This window comes from Sorex fumeus, unplaced genomic scaffold, assembly GCF_029834395.1.
Source record: "Sorex fumeus unplaced genomic scaffold, SorFum_2.1 ptg000169l, whole genome shotgun sequence".
Lineage (NCBI taxonomy): Eukaryota > Metazoa > Chordata > Mammalia > Eulipotyphla > Soricidae > Sorex > Sorex fumeus.
The window spans coordinates 5345048-5364401 of record NW_026606226.1 but is presented as its reverse complement, the minus strand read 5'-3'; the positions used below and the strand labels follow the sequence as shown (position 1 = coordinate 5364401).

The 19354-nt window shown below is 46.5% G+C and overlaps 1 protein-coding gene across 1 annotated transcript in view; it reads left to right on the top strand.

The window, feature by feature from the left end:
* NCAM1 (neural cell adhesion molecule 1) overlaps window positions 1-19354 on the top strand; it is a 315767-nt gene that overhangs the window by 244355 nt on the left and 52058 nt on the right. The window contains exons 2-8 of the mRNA XM_056107686.1: window positions 3454-3528; window positions 5157-5375; window positions 6387-6530; window positions 6893-7030; window positions 8838-8955; window positions 9346-9512; window positions 17221-17363. Of these exons, the coding sequence (XP_055963661.1) occupies window positions 3454-3528; window positions 5157-5375; window positions 6387-6530; window positions 6893-7030; window positions 8838-8955; window positions 9346-9512; window positions 17221-17363 (1004 nt within the window). The remainder of the gene's footprint in view (window positions 1-3453; window positions 3529-5156; window positions 5376-6386; window positions 6531-6892; window positions 7031-8837; window positions 8956-9345; window positions 9513-17220; window positions 17364-19354) is intronic.

Below are 19354 nucleotides of genomic sequence, written 5' to 3'. Positions count from 1 at the left end.
CTCCATACTTACCTTCCCTCTTTTCTAGAATGCAGTCAAAGGCGTTGGCCCTTCTATCTCTCAGAACTGTTGTGTGCATTCAACGAAGTGTGTTGTGTAAATCAGAATGTGAGAAGTGCTTACAAGAGCCCGTGGCAGGGGTGGGAGAGGTACCCTAAAAGTATCACTTGCAGGGACTTTTCATCTCTGCCAAGGTCCCCCACAATTTCAACCACCTGTTTACAGCAGCATCTGAGATGATAAAGGATCAGGCATTACTCAAGCAAAACTAGGTATGCAAAGTGGGAGCAGAGATACTTTTTTAGAAGCCACATTTTTAAGATTTTATTTCAAACCAAAAACTTGGGGGCTGCAGTGATAGCACAGCGGGTAGGGCGCTTGCCTTGCACGTGGCCAACCTGGGTTCAATTCCCAGCATCCTGTATGGTCTCCCAAGCACCTCCAGCAATAATTCCTGAGTGCAGAGCCAGGAGTAACCTCTGTGCATCGCTGGGTATGACCCCAAAAGCAAAAACTTAGGCCTAGCCAGGAAACGTCCTTTGTCTGTGCAGCTGGAGAAAGACACGTGCAGAAATGGGAGTTTGCATCGGTGGAAACCATGGAAGAACAGATAGTCCAAGTCAGTAAGAAGTGGACGGAAGGAGTTCAGAGTCTGGAACAGGATTGCCACGTAGCACTTGTTAAATCCTAGCAAGTCAAGATTTAGTGCTTGGAGAAGAATAATCAGCCTTTATGCATTCGTGGAAAACATCCAAATCTTGATTTTCAGAGAGTCTGAGGTTCTCTGGCCTGACTTTGACGCCGAGGCTATATTTTTTCCATGTGTGCAAAAAAAAAAAAAAAAGGCCAGAAGTCGAAATGGATAGCCATTTTTTTTTAAATAAAGAACGTATGCAATGATAACTGGGCACGTAGGCTCTGGTTGGCCTGGGAATTCCTTTGAATTCTGCTTTCTTGTTTCTTTCTGTGGCCCAGAGACATTTCTGGCTGCATTGGGGTATGAAGAGTATATTTGGCCTTGCACATTCTTCTTCCCCGGGAGAGCCATGTTCTGTTTAAAAGGAGCCGGAAAATAGAGACTGTTTTTTCACTAGGGATAAGAATATCCTCCTCAAAGCAGCCAGGGCTCCGGGAGTAACAGGATCCATATGTCGAGCAGGCTGCTAATGCTCAGCATATGGGCACATGGGCAGTGAATGTCCCAGGCAGGAAAGGGCCTGGTGTTCCCCAGTGGAGACCATGTCACCTCGCAGAAGGACCAGGACTTACGTGACAGATGGATCGCACAACTCCTGAGCTTAATACTCCTGCCCGTGCTCCATGTCATGGGGTAACAGACAGGCATACGGAAGGGCCTGGCTGGCCTTTAGGCAGCCTGTAGCCTCCGAAAGGATCCATCGTCCCCACATCCCACAGGTGGTCTCGACTCTACCTCATTGGGTTTCATTAGGGGCAGCAAATAAACGGGTCTGTCTCCGACAGTAAAAATGAAACTTATGAAAAGAATACTTGCTTGGGCACCAGGTAGCCAAGCCCTTACTTGACGTGACCTTTGGGAAATCACTTAACCTCTCTTTGCTCATCTGGAAAGTTGAGGACGTGGAACCTGGTGATGGTTGAGATTCCTTGCAGTCCTCCTTAGGGTAGCATCACCAGTCACTTTAGGGGGAGACCAATAACAAAGCTCCCACATGAGTGATGGTGCACCAAGCTCTGTTTGCTCTGAGAAGGTAGGGGAAACTGAGGGAGAAGACCTTCCAGTGCTCTCAGGAAAGAGCGGGAAACCAAATAAGAGTGAGAGCGAGATAGGATAAAAAGGACAGACAGACAGACACACACACGAAGGGAGGGAGGGAGGGAGGGGGAGGGAGGGAGGGAGGGAGGGAGGGAGCCTGCATTGAGATAGTTCTTCTTCCAGGTCAATCTCAGCATCCGTGCCTCTTATTCTCACAGTGGAGAATTCAACATCCTCTCTGGGTTGGGCTCCTACCCCCACCCTCCTTCTCTGGTTCCTGTCTCAGCCCTGAAAGGTCGTTCAGGGCACATGCTCTGCTCTGGCAACAAACCTTGTTCCATCCCAGGCACCATATTGTCTCCTGAGCATGGAGAAGCTCCAGATGCAGCCATGGAGACCTCGCATGCTACTGGGTGGTCCAGGGAACCTCTGGCACTGCATTCTCAGGCCCCACACTGAGCACCCCTTGGGTGCCCCTGTGCCCACAAACAACCAATTCCTGTCTTCATCAAGCCATCCCGTTTTCTCTCAGCCTCCGATGGGAGATTCTCTGGTCTGCCTTGTCTATTGGTTAGGGAGATTCCCTGGTGTGCCTTGTCTATTGGTTAGGTCCAGCTCTTGTCTATTGGTTATGTCCCCCGGGACACCCCCTCTAAGCTCCCGAAAGCCCTTTGATCTCTCTGTCCTGCAGCGCACAACCAGGGTCCTTCAACTAGGAGTAAACAAGCAGGGACTGAGATGAGTCACCATGGCAACGAGCTCCCCTGCATCTCGGGGAAGAGAAAATGGCTGTTCTGAGGAGGGGCTCCCTGAGTCTCAGTTACCCGCTTCTTGGGTCTAGCCCCTCCTCCGTACTCAGTGCACTGAGCCCAACACCCATGAGTCTTTAGCTATCAGCTGCGCCCCACTTAAGAAGAACGGAGCCAAAGGCCAGTGAATAAAAACACGTCCCTCCCCTCAGCCTATATTCCCGAGGAACGATTATCTGCTCAAAGCAGATCGAGGAACAGCTTGAACACAGGAGTCAGAGATTTGGGGCAACATTTTTTGTGTTACTCGTGAAGTGGAATGATGAAAGTATAAGGAGACTCAAAAAATGCAAAGCATGTAGCTAAGGGGTTCAGGGAATTCCAGGGGCCCCAGGCAGATCTGCACTCCAGAAACCTGTCTGGCTGAGAGGGTGACGATGTTAGGTGCTGTCTCCTCTGGGGGGGGGGGCGGGGAGGAAGATGCACCATTGGTCCTGTGGAGGGGGCTGAGGTGAAGATCCTTTAGGAATCCACTGAGTTCCACAGGACACCGTCTCTGCAGCCATGCATTACCCATGGGTGTGAGACCAGGCCTCCCAGGGCACAGCCATGGCTCACTGGTGACCCATCAGGCTCCTGATTCTATCAGTCCCACTCTTGTCTGAAGCAGAAACATGTGCCTCCTTGAGGGGTGAGAAGCACTTAAAACAGAGGGCACCCCACATCTCCAGGGAGACCTGGCACCAAGGGGACAGTGTTCTGGTTGGACAGGAGATTATCGACCATGCCCACTTCTGGCAGTGGAGGGAGGAGCTGTAGGTCAATGGATGTTGAGATGTCTCCAAACGCTAATAGTCTCTCTTCTCTCTTTCTGAAAGTGAGCGGGGAGATGCAATTTGGGCACAAAAGGTGTGGGTTTGATCCTTGGAAGTTCCAAAGTGTGTTGACCTTGAACTTGGTCTTTTTCAGTTTCTCTGCAGGTGGACATTGTTCCCAGCCAAGGGGAAATCAGCGTTGGAGAGTCCAAGTTCTTCTTGTGTCAAGGCAAGTGTCCTGTGCCCCGCTGCGTGTCAGGAAAGCATACGCCCCAAGACCATCGGGCAGAGCAGAAGTCTGTGGGCTGCATTTGGCGGGCTCTGTGCTCCACACCCTCAGCTCCTGCCATTGCTCTGCAGTCAGGTGGATTCTTTTTTCCTGAGAGCCAGGAAGCTCTACTGCACCTGCTCTTCCTTCCTCAGAGCCACCCCAATATAACAAATTGCATCAGTGGGACTATGCCGAGTGATTAGGGGAAGGTCTAGGGCAAAGTTCCCAAACTTCATTAGCACACTTTAGCCCTCTTCAGGACAAAAAAAAAAAAAAACAGTGCGCATGAGCTGAATCCGAGACTCATTCTGGCACCTCCTCAAAGGCAGACCACCAGCAGGAAAATCCAGGGAGGTCTATAACTTGCCTGAAAGAAAAGCAATGCTGATGTCTCTGCACACTCTGAGGACAGACAACACACAAGATTGTCCACATTGTTCTGGCCCACAGTCCCCAGATCAGAGCCCTAGAGCTCTGGGACTGGTCTGACTCGGTGTCCTGGGTGCTGGTTTGGCAAACAGGCCCTTTCTCCACAGCCCAGGTAATGACCAGGACATGTGCCAAGAATCAAAACTCTTCCAGGCACCAGGGTGCTCTGAACATAACACCCTGCCAGGACAGGATGCTGAGCGCGGTGTTGGCTGGGACATTTCCCATGCCTCTGTTGGCGAGGGGGGCCATTCCAGGCTCTCCTGGTTTCCGTGGGATGAGGGCGCCCCAGACTCGGGTGTCTTCTCTCCAGGTTTGCCTTCATTACAGCAATTCAAATGCTCTCAGATGAAACCGTGGCGCCCACAGCACATCTTGCAAATAGTGATATTTATTGAAAACATGATGGGCCCTGAAAGGAAGCCGGCTTTATTTCCATGCTAAGCATCTGTGTGGGGTTGGGTGATCAGGCAAGGGCACCGTGCCAAGAAGCTGGGGACACCAACGGCCCTTCACGCCTTTCCAACTCTGCATCTGACAGCTGAGGGCTGACACCCACCCCTGCTGGGTGCCAGGGGTCACTGGGTGGCAAGTGTGATCACCTTCTTTGAAGAATTTTCAGAGAAGGGTAGTCTTTCTGAGGCAAGGTGCTAAACCTGGGTAGGTGTGTAAACAATGGGTAGAGGCTGGAAGCTGTGGTTGCTAGCTACAGTTCTGCACTAGCTGTGTCTCATCCTTCAGACAGGAGACCAGCATAAAGCCCTAGAAAACAAATGACCAGCTAAGCCCTTAGCTCAGATCGTAAGTAAATGAGCTCCCTTAACCTCCTACTCTGGAATGCTTAAAGCTCCTAGTTTAGTGTGTGGTACCCAGTAAGTCCTCTGCAAATATTTCTTCCCTTCATTTACTCGGGGTAGGGCCGCTATGAGAAATACTAGCCCTAGTGGTTGGTCAAGTTCTTCCCAAGTACTATCACTGGGATTAGGCACCTTGGCCTTCGACCAGAGTCAGAGCACTTGGTCCTTACCAGTTCTCCACCGTGATCAAGCTCCAAGCTTCCTTGCACTGTAGTTTTCACTGGATTCCCACTGTCCCTGTGGAAGGGTTTTTGTTTTTTTTCAACTTCAGTGGTTTGAAATTAATCTCTTTCTCTTCAGTGGCGGGAGACGCCAAAGACAAAGACATCTCCTGGTTCTCTCCCAATGGAGAAAAGCTCACCCCAAATCAGCAGCGGATCTCGGTGGTGTGGAATGATGACTCTTCGTCCACGCTCACCATCTACAATGCCAACATTGACGACGCCGGCATTTACAAGTGTGTGGTCACTGGCGAGGACGGCACTGAGTCAGAGGCCACAGTCAATGTGAAGATTTTCCGTAAGCCCCTCTTTCTTCTCTTGCATCCTGGTGGTGCGCTATGCTAGTAGAGGGACCAGCTGGGAACTTGATGAGTCTCCTCTCCACTTTCCTCTCCCTAAACCTGGAAATGGAGCACAGAGTTCTAGCATATTCTTAAAGGCTCCTTGGCCAAATCAGAGCTAAGGACCTAGGTTGACGCAGGACATAGCCACCTCCCATGGGCACCTTCCTCTGTTCTTTAAATTCAGGTGACACCTGTCGCAGAGCAGAGGGTTATTATGTATCCCCTCTTCCCTTCCCCAAGTGATGACTGTTAATTCGGGTTTTCCCTTATCTCACTCTCCCTTATGGGGAATGGGGCCAGTGGCTCCGTGGGGTGGGGAGGTTTTATCTGAACATTCATTCCGTGCCACTCAGAGCAGGCAGTCACCAAAACCCAATCTATAGGTGGCATCTCATTATCTTATCACCTTGTGCCATATGGCACATATGTGCCATTGGCCAGGGTCATGGCAGGTGACAGCTAATGGAACCATATTGATTGCCATGGTATTTATTACCTGTAATCCTGCTTTCCCTCTATCATGTTTTTGAGAATCGTCTCTGAGGTAGGAAGATTGGGTTGGGATATCAGGCAGTAGGAGACAGAAATGATCCATGTCTCCTGCTAATCATCGAAGAGTAAGAACCAGTGTTGCATTTCATTGGCACCATTCTCCATAGCAGGGAACCCTTGATGCAGACACTCCTTGCTCCCCATAGACATCTTTTTGCACAAAGCATCATCAATGGAGCATTCAGAGAAGAGATTTTGATTGCCAGACATCAGCAACATAATCCTCCTTTTGGGTTGGCTGCTCTGCCTGTCATTTTTAGCCAAGTCCAGGGTAGGAAACCCTTTGACACCAGCCTATATACAGAGGGACAGTTGCCTAAGACTCAAGCCCAAGCAGGATGGCTCCAGTGAAACGGAATCTTGGTGGGAGATTTTCCCTTTTTTCCCTCACTCGCCTCTTGCTCATTTTCCAGAGAAGCTCATGTTCAAGAACGCGCCAACCCCACAGGAGTTCCGGGAGGGAGAAGACGCTGTGATTGTGTGTGATGTGGTCAGCTCCCTGCCCCCAACCATTATCTGGAAGCACAAAGGCCGAGATGTCATTCTGAAAAAAGATGGTGAGACCTGAATTCCCTGGCCACAGAATTCCCTTGGGTGTTCACCTCTGAAAGCCTTTGAGGCTTTCCAGCCCAAGCTCAGACCCAATTGTCTTAGAGCCAAAGGCCAGGGCTGTCCTGCCCCTCCCTGGGGTTCTGGCTGAAGCCTGTCTGTTCAGGCAACTGACTTATACTCCAAAAGAAAAGGAAAATTTCCAGCAGATTTTTGCTCTTGGCTATCTGCCCAAACCAGGAACACATTTTCTCATTTCAGCTTAAAGCTTCAGCCACATAAGACTGAGGCTAGGGCAAAGGGAGGCTGGTGACCAGCCTTCAGATTCTAGAGCTCACTTACTCACCATGGATCACCCTGTCTCTTCCAGTTCGATTCATAGTCCTGTCCAACAACTACCTGCAGATCCGGGGCATCAAGAAAACAGACGAGGGCACCTACCGCTGTGAGGGCAGGATCCTGGCAAGGGGGGAGATCAACTTCAAGGACATTCAGGTCATTGTGAATGGTGAGATCTGTTCTTCCCACTCTCCACTGCTCTACCCTTGGTCTCCCGCTATGGTGCTCTTGAATTCTCTTTGGTCCATGTTAAAACCCTGTACTGACTCACCCAGCCAGCTCTGCTGAATTCTCCCTGGTCCCCCATTATCGTAGTCTCTGGTTTGCTGATTTTTAAATACAAGTGTCTGGGTTTCTCTCAGTTAGGGGGATTTTCACTGCTGCTCTTGTATGTCTTTCAATGGCTTGAAGCAATTTCCCCAGGCTTTCTAGTGAATTCTGTTTCATCCTTCATTGTCCTTGATATTACCATAATTGTGACGTGAGTCCCCTGGTTCAATGTTCAAAGAAAATTTTATAATCAATTCAGGCCTCAGAATCATCAGAATCTTGGTCTATGGGCTTATTAATCTTAATTTGCAGTGTCAAATAAACATACCCATGGAATCGATCTGGCATTTACAAGATGTTTACAGGAAATTATGTCAGTACTAAGAAAATAAGTAAATCATGGTTGAATTATTTTGGCTGTTGGTATGTATTTTTTGTCAAGTTCTCCCCCCTCGGATCCTTTCGACAAAAACATTTTGTGTGAAGGGTTGTGATGACAATCCCAGATAAATGTCACTCTTAGATGAGTCAAATTGGCATTAACCATATGGCCCCCAGGAGAAGGTATTTCCAGATTTTTCTAGTATAATGGGTATCTTTTATACAACCAGCTTCACAAGCCTTGGTAATTAGAAATGTAATATGCATTGATCAATAAAGTATATAATGATAAACAGCTACTCTATAGTGCAGGGGGATGAGGCGGGAAACAGGGTGCTGGAGACACTGGGACAATGGGGGAGGGGAGCAGACACCCAGGGGAGAGTGTGGTGCTGGACTGTTTTATGCTTGAAACTGTGCCATTAACAGTATTATAAACCACAGTGCCTAGAATAGAATAAAATCAAATTTTAAAATAGATGTGGGCTGGAGCTGAAGACATAGTACAGCAGGTAAGGCACTTGCCTTGCACACTGCCAATCAGGATTCAATCCCCAGCATCCTATATGGTCACCCAAGCACTGCCAGGAGGAATTCCTGAGCATGAACGCAAAACAAACAATAAATAAACTGGATGACATTTTGAAATGAATGAAGCATTTCTATAGATTTCCAAGCTATAGGATTAAAAACCCATCACTGTCACTGTATCACTGTCATCCCATTGTTCATCAATTTACTCGAGCGGGCACCAGTAACGTCTCCATTATTCCCAGGCCTGAGATTTTAGCAGCCTCTCCTTACTAATCTTTCCCAATGATTGGAGGCACTTTCAGGGTCAGGGGAATGAGACCTGTTATAGTTACTGGTTTTGGCATATCGAATACACCACAGGGAGCTTTCCAGGCTTTGCCTGTGCAGGCGGGATACTCTTAGGAGCTTGCTATATATATATGACTTGTCATATATATGACTCTCAGATATATATATTTCTTTCTATGATTTGTTAAAAACGGATATTATCAATTATTCACATATTGTAGAACTTAAGAATGCATGTTTGTGGGTGAATTACTTGGAAGTTTGCAGTAATTCTTTCAGCACAGTGGTTTTCAACTGTGCACATCATGGACCAGTGCACATCCCTGAGCATAAATGCCATTGAAAAGCACTTACCTAGCACACACACAACTGGAAATCTCTCATCCAAATTCTTGACCCCCAAGTCAGGATGCTCTGATGTGAATTACCCCGGAAGTGCCTCTCCTCCAGCCTGTGGGTTTCTAAGTTTCCTCCATCCTCTTGACCTTTCTTCTCTCCTTCAGTGCCTCCCACGGTCCAGGCCAGACAGAGCATAGTGAATGCCACCGCCAACCTGGGCCAGTCCGTCACCCTGGTGTGTGATGCTGAAGGCTTCCCAGAGCCCACCATGAGTTGGACCAAGTAAGAAACTGGCTCCCCTCTCATCTCAGACCAGTAGGGACCTGTGTTCTGCCGCCAGCACAATAGAATGGACATGGGCTGTCGGGAACCATCAGCTCCAATTGCAAATGGTTTCTCCTCTGTAAAGTTTCCTTGCTTCATTATCACTTTGTGGGATCAGAACCAGAGAGCGTGGCCTTGGCGGGCCCTCTTTTAAGTACTTGTGAGAGCAGTGTATCCATTTTGGACAGATCAGTGGTTTGGGTCAAGCAGTATCAGGTGGATGCGGATGTAAAACTTGGCATCTCTATTTCCTGAACTCACCTTGCATTTTATGAAGATGAACCAGAGATATGTTTTGCTCTGAAGTCAAAAAAAAGTCACAGTTCTTTACATTTCTGCACCCTTTAGGGATGGGGAACAGATAGAGGATGAGGAAGACGAGAAGTACATTTTCAGCGATGACAGTTCTGAGCTGACCATCAGGAAGGTGGATAAGAATGACGAGGCTGAGTATGTCTGCATTGCCGAGAACAAAGCTGGAGAGCAGGATGCGTCCATCCACCTCAAAGTCTTCGGTAAAGACAGTGGGGATCCAAATCATTGCCTGCCTCCACCTTCCCTTTCCTTTTCTTCCTTCCCTTTACACTCCATCAACACAAACCTGTCTGCTCTACCTCAGAATCTATCCCAGATGTAACAAGTTCCAATAGCATCTATCCAGCCTGAACCACCCTTTCCTCCCCAGGGAACAAGACACCCCTCCTCGCTGGTCTCCAGCCTCTTCCCCACAAGTGCCTCTCCCCTGTTTAAGCCCCTCACTAGCTTCCTAGTGCAACTAGAATACAATCCTAAGGCTCTCTGCAGACCACACCTCAGATGATGCCACCTGCCTTCCTTCATGGCTTCGTCTTCCTCCCACATGACTCCCTACTCAACACTGTGCAATGTCTCTCTGCCCTGTAGAATCGCCAGACTTGCTGCACATCCCCAGACAATCCCCCTTCATATTTTCCCTGTTTGGAGCATTATTCCTCCCAGAGCAGCTCCGAGCTGCCTTTTTCTCATCTACCTTCTCAACCCAACTTCTCACGGAGTGGTTCCCGCCTGACTCAGGCAAGCGCAGCCTCTCAAACACCTTCGGCCGCCCTCCCACCCACCACCCCCCACGCCCCACTCCCACTAGCCTTCCAGGCTTACTGTGACAGCCTCACTGAGCTTCTCTGAATCCTACCTGATCGCGTGTGTCTCTTTGTTTCGGGGGGAGGGAGGGGGTTGTAAGCATGTGCACTCTGAGATCGCAAGGATTTCTCACACGGCGTTTTCTGGCTCAGACTTTGGATCCTCCCAATGCACAACAGGCCCTTGGTAAATATTTGTAACGGGCTGGCTGATTGTCTCTTATCTCCCTGTGCTTCTTTTTCTGGTCTGCGTGCCACAATACCGTGGAAGTCACAAAAATAGTTCCCACATCTCTACCCATGTCGTCTTTATAAATTCAGTTAACTTACATCCATTTAGAACTGAAATGCATTTCAACCTGACCTTGTAAAAGCATTCATGGCAAAAAAAAAAAAAAACTTTAGTCTAGTGACTCTCGGCATCTCTCTGTTCGCCTTTTTGAAAGAGCACACATAAGCTGTCCTCTTTGAATGGTGCTAGACAGGAAACAGGTGGGACAACCCCAAGCATGAGGCTCTCAGGCTGGTATAGATGCACCTGGGAACTGTGTTTGGGACCAGCTTGTTTAGCCTGGTCAGGAGAAGGGATCTAACTGCAAACGTGACTTTTGAAGGTCAAACACTGTTATGCAGACAGACCCTGGAATCACAGAGAAAGCCTCTAAATTTATTAAGGATCCCTGGGTTTTGAGCCAGGTTATTGAACGGCAAAGCCAAAGTTCCTTATAATGTCTTCCCTAATTCAGATTGGTCTTTCCCATCACTGTGATTTCAGGCTTTTCCATTTTACAAAGAAAGAAAATTTTATGTATTCCCTTATTTAATGGATATTTATTGAGCACTGGTATTGCTAGACCTCTAGAGGAGCTACAGAGATGAGGAAGATACAGTCCACTGGGGCCAGAGAGATAGTACACACAGCGGGTGAAGTGCACCCGATGTGGGTTGTGTACACTTGTGTACACTGGGTTGGAGATCCAACACCACATAGCTCCTCTGAGCCCACCAGGAGCCATCACTGAGCATAGAGCTAGGAGTAAGCCCTGAGCATGTCAGATGTGGCCCCCACCCTAAAACAGAGATATGGGCCCTTGATGCTGAGCGAGCAGCAGAAAAAATAAACATATAAACACATACATTATAATAGATATTGTCATTATCAACAATATATGAGTACCTGGCATGGGCCCAGCCATTGCTGAGGTTACAGAGATGAAATAACGTGCTGAGTCCTCATCAGGGGGTTCAGAGGCTAATGTTGGGTGATGCTGAACTTTTTAATGACAGCGCATTATAAAGACACATTATCATAGCAATCTACATGGTGTTTTATAGGAAGTGATGATCTCTGATCCCGTGTGATGGAAACTAGAGAAGTCTTTCAAACAGTGCTCATTTTTCACACGTAGGAAGAAGAGGGATGAGTATTTTGGGGTTCATTTGCCCAGGACCAGAAGCATGTCTAGCATACCTAGTGGACAGAGATTCAAGTCTGTTTTACTCAAAGGTATATCCCTGGCATCTAGAGCAGTTTCTGACGTGAAATAGATGCCAGTGTTTGGACAAATGAAGAAATAGCCATTCATTTTATGTGAATGATGCTTCATGTATGTGTCATAGAGATGTTCTTGGAAACATTTAATTGTCTCTTATCTTTAGGGAATTCTTTTAGCACTCAACCTTTTTGAATAACAGTAATATTGCCCTCCAGGAAGTGAGCATTGTTCACTGCTGGGCACCATGTGATGTGTTCTCCATAAACTAGCTCTCTTAATCTGCAGCACAGTCCTATGAGGGAGACTTCATTTTGCTCCCCATTTTGCAAATGAGAAAACTGATCACAGAGTTAGGCACTGACCCCAGGATTCAAACCCTTGCAGTTGGCTTTTAAGTTCATTCCCTGAGCTATCGCTGGGAGTTCATTCTCCATGAAATCCAATTTGATACACAGTGTATGCACATTTCATATGCATGACCAGTTATACTGAAATTAGTGTTTGCTGCCTTGGTGCTGTGAACGATGAAGTTGCCCCGGAAATGCACTCAGATCTGTCTTGGTTGCAAGAACAGATCTTGAGTCCTCTGCTAGGCCTCTCAAGGGGCAGTAACTGCCCCTGGAATGAGACGTACCTGGTCTCCTGCTATACACATAGTAGACACAGCCAAAGTAAGAAGCTCTAGTGGCAGGTGGGGTAGAATTTATCTTTATAATGACCACGGTCCTCCCTCAATACACTGCCTGTCCTGCATCACATACAACAACACAAACATGCCTGCGCATATGCATAGACTCATAAACATACACACGCACACTGCATACTGCACCACTCCATTCCACTCCCAGTTTTTTTACCAAGTCTGCCACTGAGAGAATATATGGGAGTCCAGTAGAGTAGAGAAAAGTAGTCGGACTCCTGCAGAGACAGGTGAGAAAAGCATCGCGTCATCAAGACTATGTCTAAGCCAGCCCCCAGTCCAGAATGAAAATCCTCCTATGCCGTGTCCCAAAGAGTGTTTGCACAGCCTCCTAGAGGTAGCCTGGAATTCATATCTGGTCTCTGGTCACAGCCTCCTCGAGGTAGCCTGGAATCATATCCGGTCTCCGGTCACTCTCCTATTCACCTTCTGAACTTCCTCTCTCTGATTAGTATAGAAGGTTGTTCCTCAGGCGAGACAATCCCCTCTCCTTCCCCTTCTGCTCTGCATTGGAAACCAGCACCTTCCCCATACATTGGAGTCTGTAGCACGGAGGCAAAAGAAGAAAGAGACCTGTAGCTTAAATGGTACAGATGAGCTCAGAGCTAGCATGGTTTCCAGAAGGGATAGCAATTAGTATATGAGGGACTTATTCTAAATTAGGGACAGTGGTAATTACACTTGACATCATTTTGTCCAAAGAAAGAGACATGTTCTAACATGCATTGCCCTAGTTATCAGCTAGAAAGCTCTTATTATGAAGTCAGTGCCTCCCCCCTTTAAATTTGGCAATGTCTTTCCATTGCTCTTATCCCAATGGGCCCTTCTGAAGAAGTAGTTTTGTCTCTGCTGACTTGTATTAGGCTCCTATAAATGCTCTTGAGGTCTCCTGCTGCTGTGGGCTGACGCCTGTTCTCCTGTGAGCAGCTCTGCTTAGCTCACCCCTTCGATCCAAATCTGCCTTGATGAGTTCCAGCAGAGGACATACGGGGTACAGGAGCTTGGATTATGGTGAGAATGGACAAATCTGGCCTCCAGTTGGCAGGGTGCAATAGAAGAGATAGGGCTTGGAAAAAATACAGAGTGCTGTGCCCACAGGTGATGGGTCCCCAGGGCAAGGTGCCATGGAACATTTGAGGCTTGACATCCCCTGGCAGCAGGTGGAGAGCAGAGCAAGCAAACAAAGCCAAGGGCATACGACTAAAGTTAATTAAGATGACAAAAGCACCATGCAGAGGTCAAACTTGGAGGGATTCTGCTAGACGCGGGTGTGCAGAGGAAAATGTCCCTGAGTCCTTCTGTTTGTCTCAGTATAATTATTTGGGGCAACCTTTTCACTCACAAGAGTGCCTGTATTTGAGACTGAAGCAATAGTATAGCGGGGAGGGTTTTGCCTTACATGTGGCTAGCCCAAATTCAATCCCCAGCACTGTATACGATCCCCCAACCTACACCAGAAGTGATCCCTGAGTGCAGAGCCAGGATTAAGCTCTGATCACCTCTGGGTGTGACCCCCCCAAAACTCCAGGCTATTACTATCCTATATGCAAGATGGCATTCTGAGCTGTCAGTTATTGCCAATGGGAGTCTTACTTTTCAGGGTACAGAGGGTGGTCCCCAGTGAGAAGCTGTGCTTCCATCTGTGGCCCTCTGCAGACCTTACAAAGCTAACCTCTGTTGATAAGACCTTTCAGAAAGAATATGACTTGGATGAACAGTGTGCCCTTGGAGACTATCTGGAAATGCCATCACAGAGCCCAAATAGGAACCGTGCTAATATCACACTTTGTCTTCTGCCAGCCTTTCACTGCCAGGACAGAGTGCCTGTGTCCACAGAAGGTCATCCAGGACTGTCTAGATCACGGCATTGGATAGGTTTTCAGGCCAGAAATTCCATCTTCCTCCACTGACCTCCAGATGCCCCCCAGTAGCAGTTCTACTTAATAAACTCAGTTCTGCTGACTTTGTGAATTCAACTTTCCATCTGTGGGGTTGGTTTTTGTTTGTTTGGTTTTGGGAGATTTTTTTGGGGGGAGGTTGTATTTTGGACCATAACCAGTGGTGTTTAGGGCTTATTTCTGGCAAAACTCAGGGGACTATATAGGGGGCTAAGGATCAAACCTGGGTGAGCCTCATGAAAAGCAAGCACACTACCTGCTGCAATCTCTCCAGCCCTCCATCTTTATTTCTTAACAGGCTAGAGATTTCATTGTCACTTTAGCTCTCAAAAACCTCCTACTCGGGGCTAGAGAGATAGCACAGCGGGTAGGGCGTTTGCTTTTGCACGTGGCCGACCCGGGTTCGATTCCCAGCATCCCATATGGTCCCCTGAGCACCGCCAGGAGTAACTCCTGAGTGCAGAGCCAGGAGTAAGCCCTGTGTATCGCCGGGTGTGACCCAAAAAAGCAAAAAATAAATAAATAAATAAATAAATAAAAAATAAAAAAAAAACCTCCTACTCGAGGCTGGAGTGATAGTACAGCGGGTAGGGCATTTGCCTTGCATGCAGCCGACTCAGGTTCAATTCCCAGCATCCCATATGGTCCCCCAAACACCGCCAGGAGTAATTCCTGAGTGCAAAGCCAGGAGTAACCCCTGTGCACTGCCGGGTGTGACCCAAAAAGAAAAAAAAATCCTCCTATTCAACAGCACTTAATGCTGATTCCGTCCCATCTGAATTGGAACCTCCTAGAAAAGTCCATTTTCAAGATAGGCACTAGAGGGGTCTGGAGAGATGCCACAGCAGATAGGGCATGTGCCTTGCATGTTATGTGACTGAAGCAGATTTTATTCCAGGCATGCTCTATGGTCTCCTGAGCACCACCAGAGTAATTCCTGAGTGTAGAGCCAGGAGCGACCCCATAGTATTGCCAGTTGTGACCCAAAAGCAAACAAACAAACAAGCAAAGATTAGCAGTAGACCTTCTGTGGGAAAACCTCACTCAGCTGAACCCTGTTGGTTCACATTTGTGTTCATTGGCACTTTGGATTGCCATGTGCTGATGGCTAGCCAGCAAGGCAGGATTTGCTAAGCAGACGCAGAACAGAATAACTTTAGGGAAATATCTGCATGACATGGATAATTTTATATTGAAACAGGTATTTGCAATATAAAAACACCTCGTTCTTATCATTGCGAATTTCTGCTTATTAAAGCAGAATCAAGGATCTGAAGTTGAGAATAGATGTGGGCAGTAGTTTGTTAGCCTATTTGGGGTTACTGTCTGAATTTGAATATAAAGAAAATGCAGTTCTTTTAAAAATAATCCATAATTCTGATTTATTTATTTCTGCTTGTTTTTCAAGCCCCGTCTTTTCCTCCATCAGTGAGATAAGTGACATTTGTGCAGTGTTATCTTTTCCCTTCTATGGAAGGTTTAGCAATTTCAAAGTATAATTGTTTTAAATTGGGAAAATTCAATTTTCTCTAATGTTTTAACATTTAGCTCAGCTTTTGAATGCTTGCATTTTCTTGCATTACCCAAAACATTTGGAAAATGAACTCATCACAGCTCATCTCCCTCCCGTCCCCGGCCCACTCCACAGCCCCCAGTGAGCTCCTCACCACATTTCCTGACTTGAGTTAATGCCCACACAACTCTCCTAGACATGAAGCAGCCCAGAGTCATTTGGGCTCCTTCCCTTTCCTTCTTTGGAGTCCCACCATGCCCACCTCCCTCTCTTCGTGGACCACTTTCTATGAACATTTCCTTTCAGCATTTCCTTGGAAACTGCCTTTGCTTCTGTGCTATTTGACAACCTCATTTGGGACCACGTTACATCACTGCCAGAGCTTCCAGATTGCCTTTAAACCTCAAGGCTTTCTCCATTCTAAATCATCTTGAATTTTTCCTGATTAACCTTCTTGAAAGACAAATGATGGTTTTCGGAGCTCTGATCAGACACTGTCAGCGGGATAATGCTCAGACAAATGCCTGGACCAGGCCAGAAGATTGTCTGTGCTGCGCACACCCCATCTTCCTCTCTTCAAGGCACAGCACAGCTCAGGCCACATTCATTATTTTGTTGTTTTGGTTTTGGGGTGTCTTTTGAGTAGTTTGACCACACCTGGCAGTACTTAAGGCTTACTCCTGGCTCTGCACTCAAGGATCATTCTTGACAATGCTCGGGGATCATATACGATATTGGGGGATGGAACTCGGATCAGCTGTGGGCAAGCATCCTACCTTCTATACTATCCCTCCATACCCACCTCACACGTATTCATCTTTTACAAATGGTTGCTTTTATATAAATAATGTCCTACACTTGGAATGACTCCATCTCTGCCCTTAATCTTCACCTACCAAAAAGTTCATAGCCCGGCCCCAAAGCTGCCTCCCCCTAAAAGCCCAGTCAGGGAGCCTTTGATTTTTCTCTCTGCCGTCTGCAGATATTACCTTGGCACTGTCATTTTACATGATCTATGTCCTACTATCATTATGGTGTTGTCCTATGCCTTTGATTGGAAGATTCTGTTGGAATGCCTTCCTTGGGGGAGAGGGACGTGGGGGAAGGCAGATCTGCTCTTGGTCTCCCACAGCACCAAGAATAAGGCCTTCTATGAAACAAGCAGATGGCCTTTGCTGAATGGGTATATCACTGTATTACTGTCATCCCGTTGTCCATGCATTTACTTGAGCAGGCAACTCGAGTAGATGGATTCGTTCAGCTCTGAGATTTTAGAAGCCTCTCCTTACTCGTCTTTCCCAATGCTGCCATATTGGAGGCTCTTTCAGGGTCAGGGGAATGAGACCTGTTATTGTTACTGTTTTGGGCATATTGAATATGCCACGGGGAGCGTGCTACACTCTGCCGTGCAAATGGGTATATATTCTAGCTTAAACCCAGAGAACTAAGGGGGGAAAAAAAATCAAATTTAACTCATAGAATTGTTTTGTCTTTTCAGCAAAACCCAAAATTACATATGTAGAAAACCAGACGGCCATGGAACTGGAGGAACAGGTCACGCTGACTTGTGAGGCCTCAGGAGACCCCATTCCCTCCATCACCTGGAGAACATCCACCCGAAACATCAGCAGCGAAGAAAAGGTATAACGTCACCCAAGAGTTCCGGGGCCATGGTATGCAGACTTCAAGCAATTTGAATCTGCCCCATGCCCTGTTCTCTTTGGTGAGCCAGAAAAGACATGGCCCCAGTTTGAATGTGGCCTACCGCCAGTGCACCCCTTGCGATGAAGAAGTTCAATTCCTTGCAAGATTTGCAGAGGTGTGGTATTACGGGCATAATCAAGTTAGCCATTCTGGGGATGAAGGGAAGAGTGAGTTCTAAACCCAGGGTTATGGAGCTGTGAGGAGCACGGAGAAGCCAGGATCCTGGTGCACCAGGAAATACTATCATCATTTCAAAAAGCACCCAAGGAAATGTCTTCCGGAAGTAATAGGGATCAGACCGAGCCTATTAATGCTTTTCCTTGTGTTTTGTATTCTCATGCACTATATGCACAAAAGCTTGGTTGCCTTTGTGTCTGCTTGTATTATTGGTCACATTTGAATATCATTTTGTTATCAAGGCAAAAATAATTAGCAGTTTCTAGATGATGATGATGACACACTGAGTTCTGTAATTTTCCCCTGCAATTCAAAGAATACTGTAGGAACTTTCCTGACAAATTAAAATCCCTAGAAAGAGTTTGCTCTAAAACACAAAGATTTAGGTGCCAGAGATAGCACAGAAGTTAAGGCACTGACCTTGTACTCTCCTGACCCCAGTCTGATCCCTGGCACCACATATGGTCCCCCAAGCACCACTAAGAATGATTCCTTAAAGTAGAATCAGGAGTTAGTCCTGAGCACCACCAGGTGTGACTCTAAAGGAAAATAATAATAAAACAGAAAAGTAAATAAAAATAGAGAAGACATGGATTTATAGGCTACTGGGAAGCTGTCTTTATTACTGACAACTTATAAAACTTGTGGTGACCCCGCATTATGTAGCCCTTTAGAGTTGAGTGTAAGAAGAGAAAGAGACTTGGTTGTAAAGCAGCTTGCACCCTCTTAGGGCATATCTCCGACCTCATCTCATATATCCTGTAGTAATGGGCTTCATTTTGGTCAGCCAAAGCTTTGTCACTTATTAAGGAGTAATGGCCTTAGCCTTAAAAAACATTTATAACGGATTGCTTATTGACCGGGATGTCAAAAATGATAGATCTCCTCTCTTCCCTCTGCCTGAAGAAAACCCCGAGAGAGGGTGAACTGAGAACCCAAAGTGGATAGTATGATATATACCAGAGCCAAATTTGGAATTCACATTTGAGGGACTTGGATCTGTCTCACTCAAAAAAAAATTTTATATATATACATATATATATATATATATATATAGAGAGAGAGAGAGAGAGAGAGAAGAAGAAGAAGAAGAAAAGGAAAGGAAAGGAAAGAAAAGCTAACCAAAAGGAAGAAAATGTTGCTGTTCAAACCCCTCCCAAGTCCTGCTTTTTTTTTCAAGTTTTACCCCCAGAGTCAAACTTAAAATTAAAAATTCAACTTAACAAAAACTCAATTGAGGAACTGCTAAGTATTTTTGAAACTTTCATACACTGCTTCGGTATTGTGGAAACCAACTGGATTAGGAAATGTGGTATTTACTTAGATATTTTCTTTAATAGCAATGGAGTTAAATCCTCCGCATAGATTTTAGATTCCATTGTGTCTTCCATGGATTGAATGTCCATTTCAGGGCTTAAGCCACAGGACCGCATGGCAGATCTTTCTACATCAGGCTGGAGAGTAGATTTGTCCACAATGGCCTGGCGAATATCTTTGACCTACAGCAAAGGACAGAAATAATATCTACCTCAAATGAATGATGCTTTTCAATTCTCTATCTTTTTTAACAGCCAAGATAGACCAGAAGTGTTATAAAGATTTCTGTCCACCTTAAATTCTTTAATAGGTGGGAACTGAGGCTTAGACCTGTGAATTCATTTTTAGAGAATGAGAATAAATAACCAGGCATAAATTCATACTCATACTTACTAAATATGGAGAACCAAGAACTGCTAGAAATTGTCTGAAGC